Raw genomic sequence first — 6,000 nt, 5'->3', positions numbered from 1 at the left:
CTGTGTGTGTTTTATCTTCTTCCCCCAAGTTCAAAAGTTTCTCTAGGATACGGGCTGGCTTCACAGCTCACACACAATAAACATGGTTTTCAGATAACAACATCACTCTGTAGTCATTTGGGGAGATAACAAGAGGCATCGAATGGAAGGTATTTCTTTGTAGTGTTAGTGTACAAGGTAGAAAGAACACTACAGAACTGGAAAATACTACGCAGCCTTGGTCATTTACCAGCAGTGTAACTCTGGGTAACTGACACACTAACTTTAGTATCATCATACATAAAAAGATCAGTGGTTCTCACCTGGAAAGGGAGCAGTTTAAATACAAACCTCCTGCCTTTCCCCCCGCACTCAGAGAAGCAGAGCATCTACCTCATGGGAAGATGCTGTCAGGGATTGTGGAAAACCTACAGGCGAAGAAAACTAGCAGGGGCAGGTGAGACGCATACTAGGATGGCAAAAGCTCTCAAAGGCAAAAGGTTGATTCTAGCAGCAGTGTCCCCCTTAACTTACTTTCTCAGTGGAACTGGGACAGTTGGCATCCTGTCCCAGTGTCAAGGGGTTCTAAGAATCCTGATACTGAAAAAGGCCAAACCACTATTACTCCATACTGTACTCTGGAGACTGTTCCTCTCTGTGGCCCCAGAACCCCCATCAGACAAAGAGAAGCATCACAATAACTGTGGGAAAACTGTACACAATTAGGAGTCACATTCTTAATGAGATTTAATTATTTGAATTGCATAAAAGGGGATAGTACATTTAAATCTCTGCTACATCACAAACTGCTGTTTTGTTGTTGTTTTATTTTATTGAAGACCCACTAGTTCTACCCATTTTCAGGTTTATGGCTATAGAATGTGGGGAAAATAAATATTAGCAACAGAATAGGAAAAAGCAAGCAGGAGTGACTTCTGTTCACCAGAATGTTTTCTCCGTTGCAGAACAGTTCTTTTAAAAACAAGAGGAGGGAAAAGCTATGAGCTATCCATATCCAGTAATGACAGCGAAGGTGAGAAAGAGACTGAGAGGAAACCAGGAAGGCAGAACCTGGGTGCTCGTTAAGTTCTCCCTCAGCCCATACTTCCCTAGCCCTCTGTGAGGATGAACATTCCTTCGAGTTCCTTCTGGCATCTCAACCCAAGATCAAGTTTCGCTGTCAATTCAAATATAATAAAGACATTTTCCACAAGGAGGACTGATGTGAGGACTGGAACGATTTGCCAATGTTCTCAGAAAGCTTATTAAAAAACAGCATGGCTTTAAAGACAGGTTCTATTCAGTGAAGACTGGGGAAGTCTTTATTAGTGGGGACTGGAGGCATATGGCTCACCAAACAGAGCAGGATACAAAAGAAACCCCTAAGTTTTGCAGGCTAACATCCACTGCCACTGTAGCCTGGTGGGCAAAGGCAAAAGCAAGCAACCCCCTCCGGCTCCTCAAAGCCCACAAGGCAGAGGGGCAGAAGAAGCTGTAGTCTAATGGCTCTAAATAACCAGCATTTAGTGTTATAATTAGGACCAAGGATTTATTCCACAATATAAACTGCAACATTTGATACAAGCTACCAAAAAAAATAGGAGAGGAAAGAAGGGGCAGGAAGAAAGCCAAAACACAGCTGTGGCAATTTCTTACAGAGCAGTCTCTTTCCCACATCACCAGTTCATCAGTGACACTAGAAACCAGACATTGCGTTCTGTACATCAACCAAATGCTAAAGCACCACACACTGTTTGGAAGTTTGTTTTGTTTTAATTCCAGCCACTGAAACCAACATAGAAGTTATTGCTTAGATAAATAAACCTAGTCTAGCAGGAAAAAGAAAAGTGGATAAGGAAACAAACAAAAACCCCAAAAGTGAAAAACTTAAGTTCCCCGATACGGTAACAGAGTAAACAAGAGAAATTCCTCGAATGAGGATTTACTGGAATTTCTGGTGCCCTTCTGGGCACTGAAACTGAGTTGGACTCTTAAGCCGGTAAATCCCAGGTAGAGGTAAGATTTTAATGCTGTACATGAAAAGGTGCAAGCTTCAATGCCTTCCAAATTGGTGGAAACCCCTGCAAAAAACAGTCAGCATTTCAAACCTCAACAACCACAAACAGCTCTTAAGGAAAAAAATACAAAAAGTGTCAAAAATTTTTTTAGTTGTTTTTTCTTTTTTTCAAAGAGTTCTGGAAAAATGATCCCGTAAGGAATAGAAATAGCACCGTTTACAGGCTGGTGTGAATACCAGTCCTGTAGCTTTGCTGAGATATTGAAGAAATCTTCTTGGTTGGAGTCCTGAATTACATTAAGTAGGGGAAGGGTTTGTTTTTGTGTTTTTATTTTCGGCTTGGTGCGTCCTTCACAGAACAGCGCAAACAGATGTAGTCTTCTTTCTCTGCCATCTCTGGAGAAACACCAACACAGACCTGATGAAACCACTGATTGCAGCTGCCATCACACTGGACCCAGTCCACCTGGTTACAAAGAGCAGGGAGATGGGGTTTTCAGAGGAAAAAACGTGATTCAGAATTGGGCAGGCCAGCCTCAAGATATTCAGGCCGTTTGCCACTAACGGCCACCGTCCCACCACTGGGACCTCTGGCACAACAGCTAAGCCAAATGAGTGTAGCTGGCCCACCAGCCAAAGCAACCGAGTCAAAGCCATTCTTCAAGTCGTGACTGCTTTGGGGTTAAGACAGCGCCGCCCTGTGATGATAAGTAAGCAAACGGGCATTGCATCAGCATCCCCCCCACCTTCTTAGCGCCTGGACGCTGAAAGCTGGAGGAGCAGGAAGAGGAAAAAAGGGAGGAAGAAGAGTTTCTTCAAGAAAAGGGAGAAGACCCAGGAGCGATGGTAAGAGCAGAGAAATCAGTGGGGGAGGGCTGAGCCATCCATTCAGATCAGCTCAAAGCAGAGAAGCAGAAGAGAAAGACCCAGCGAGGTGAGGTCTAGCTTACAGGGTTTCTGAGTTAAGGGAAAGCACGTCCTCTACGGCCCAAACCTCACTGACCTCATCTCCTTCTGGCTGCAGGCAGCTCACAGCTGGGCAGATGGCATCTTCATCCTCAGAGTCCTCCTGTTCCGAATAGGATGTGTCTGAGGGCAGGGAATGAGTTTCGGCAGAACGGATTAATTCATAGCTACGCTCTCTCTCTAACGTGAAATTGTTCATGTCCTTAGGGTGGCTCAGTTTGACTTTTTTCTTTTTGGGGGTCCGCGTTTTTTTAACTCGATCCCACCGCTCACTGGAGAGGCCTTCTCTTTCCAGGCGTCTCTTCAGTTTTCTCTCAAGATTATTGATTCCATCTCGTTTCCCACGGCAGCACTCATTCTGGATGGAAAATGGGCAAACTCAATTTTAGCCTAGTTTGCCTATTACTAAAACTAGTGAAGCTACCTATTAGCTGTATGGGACCCAATCAACAGTGAAAAAAATAATGCATCTAACCACCACCACTGCCTTCCCTCATGTCCCATAGGACAACTTGTTTGAGCTTAACTAAGTTAACCATTAGTGCTGTCAAAGGAATGCTGGAAAAAGGAAGTATCAGAGACATGATTGGTCTTCAACTCTGCCAACCAGCACCAGGAGACGGGGAGATGCCTACAGTCTTCTTTTTATAAAATCCATGAGTAAGTGACTGATCTATAGTTTCTCTCTCAGACCCACACACTTCTAAGGAACCATGCTACTAACTTCCTTCTTTAAGGACATACATCCCTACCCCTTATAGGATGAAGGTGCATTAGTTGAACATAATCAATGGTGCTACACTATTTGGTATCATAATGAAAAATAAAATTCTAAACGCCAATATCTACCCTCATGCTAGAGATTCTTCCTATCCTGACTACATTCTCAGAGGCTTTAAATGTTACAGGTCAGTTAGTTCACTAATAGGAAGAAGCAGCAGTGTGTCTAACTATGCTAAGAAACAGAACATTATACAGCATCCCCCTTCAAGTAAGTCAGCACTCAAAACTGGGGATCCTAATCACCAGTCCTCACATCAGCCATCTTGTTAGGTTTAGAAAAACTAAAGCATTTGTTAAATGTTAACTCCAAGAATATCTTTGATTTTCGAAGGTTTTATCCCAAGAGGCCTTCCCAGCTTGTAATTACATTTTCATCTCTACAGCATTTTCTCTTACAGAAGAAAAATAATCCTGCTTCTATAGCTTCCTACATGGAAATGATGAGAAGCACCTTGCTAAAAAGAAAAAAAATTCACACAGTGACTTAGAAAAAAGACCAAAATCCAGGCTGTGAGCCCAAAGTGACGTCCAGGCCCTGTCTGCTCACTGAAAGTCTTAGGAATGGAGTTGTGAGGGAGACAGTGTGCATTCTTTTCCAGATCAAAGACAGCATCTCACTCACCAAACTATTTAAGAGGAAATGACATTAAAGCGCATGCTCCCCGCTCCAGACTTTGCCTTCCCCAGCAGCCTCTCAGACTCACCTTCTCACTGCTGGCTCTAACTGGTGAGCTTCGGTCAGTCTGCTGAGCAGAGCTTGGCTTTGCAAGTAAAGTCTGGTAAAGTTCCTGAATTTCAGGAAGGGATACCTGGAGCAACTGGGCTTCCATCAACAGTTCATTCACTTCTGGACTAATACCTGTTAAAGACCAGAGCAAATCATAATGACAACAACAAAAGGTGCTTCACATCAACATTTAGACCTGTCAGATACACAGAAGCAAGCTTGCCTCTCACACCACTACCACCCTCTCCTTGTTAACCTACATTCAGTTGAAGTTAGGTTTACTTAATGCACCTAAAGCTACAATATAACTGAGCCCAAACTAGATTTTCTAAGTCTTCTGATTACTAGGGAAGCACTAATTCCACACTGAATCCCCTCAATCACTTATTGCTAACACAGAAGAGAGAGTACCTCTGCCTTGACAGCTTTTAATAGAAAGCACAGAACAGCCCAAGGCATGGGCAATCTGAGTGGATCAAGTAGCTGTGGCCCCTCTACGAGACACACAGTGTGATGGTGTGACTAAGGATCAAGACTCCAGTTGCAGCTTTAGGCAGAACTCATGGGGCAGTCATTTGTAGGTAAGTACAGAAAAAAAAGAAGTTTCAGTGTGGATTATCTAAGATTCTCCATAAATCTCCTGACTAATGAAGTAGAAGGGAGCCCATGATTATGTGACCAAAATGCTTGGTTTTTAATTATCAGTTGGCCTGAGTTAAATTAACACTTTTATCCCTGAAAGCAATCATATAAAGCTTTCTCTTGTTTCCTTTGCATTTATAAACCTTCAAATATGATCTTTGTCCTACCTTGCAAACACAGAGTAATCCACATCCTGCATTTGGGGATAAAGTCCTTTTTTATAGTACCTGATCATCTATAACAAAAACATACTACAAGAGCACTTGTTACTGTACAGCCTCAAAGTAGTAATAATAAAAAATGCAAACCATGGAGGGGGACACAACTCCGTCCAGTAGAGAAGGGAGAGTGTAAATATGAGGTTCTATGGTCCCAGTCATCAGGCAAGGAAAAGGACGTTATGCCAGGAGGCTGAGACACCTGGTGGAGGAAAACATTTCACAGTCAAGGTTTTCAGGATTAAAAATACTCCCACCAGTCCAATAAAGAGACAGCCTGGGTTATCAGGCAGGCAACCAGGAAAGAGAAAGACTTGATTTTCCCAAACTGAAAGAAGTCTCTTGGCAATTTCGATCTAGACAAATCAACTCATAGCCACCAAGCCTTTAGTCTTCCTGGTTTTACCTGGACTCATTTCAGAGAGGTGAAGAGCACCAATAAGTCTTTTCTCTATGCGAGAATAAGTCCTATAACCTTTTAATCCGCAGGTAATTCTCTTTACGAAGATTATAACACAATGAACACAGACACGTACCCCTTTGAGTAAACCAACTGAGAAACTGCCTGGTATCATTCACACCCATCTTCCTACCTTCTCCAGTGTTTATTAAAGGAGCTAGGAGAAACAGTCCTTTAACCATACATTAGTAAATTAACAGGTGTGCCC

At 42.8% G+C, this 6,000-nt stretch overlaps 1 protein-coding gene across 1 annotated transcript in view; it reads right to left on the bottom strand.

Annotated features, from left to right (window-relative positions):
* Positions 1-1,732: 1,732 nt before the first annotated feature.
* The window catches only part of KDM5B (lysine demethylase 5B), a 77,305-nt gene continuing 73,037 nt past the window's right edge, over positions 1,733-6,000 (bottom strand). Inside the window, 4 exon segments of the mRNA XM_044762995.2 lie at positions 1,733-2,462; positions 3,000-3,320; positions 4,450-4,604; positions 5,423-5,534. Of these exon segments, the coding sequence (XP_044618930.2) occupies positions 2,325-2,462; positions 3,000-3,320; positions 4,450-4,604; positions 5,423-5,534 (726 nt within the window). The 3' untranslated portion in view covers positions 1,733-2,324.

The sequence above is a fragment of the Equus asinus genome, chromosome 30 (genome assembly GCF_041296235.1).
Source record: "Equus asinus isolate D_3611 breed Donkey chromosome 30, EquAss-T2T_v2, whole genome shotgun sequence".
Classification (NCBI taxonomy): Eukaryota; Metazoa; Chordata; class Mammalia; order Perissodactyla; family Equidae; genus Equus; species Equus asinus.
Note: the sequence above shows the minus strand (reverse complement) of the source record. Positions and strands in the feature narration are given on the sequence as shown.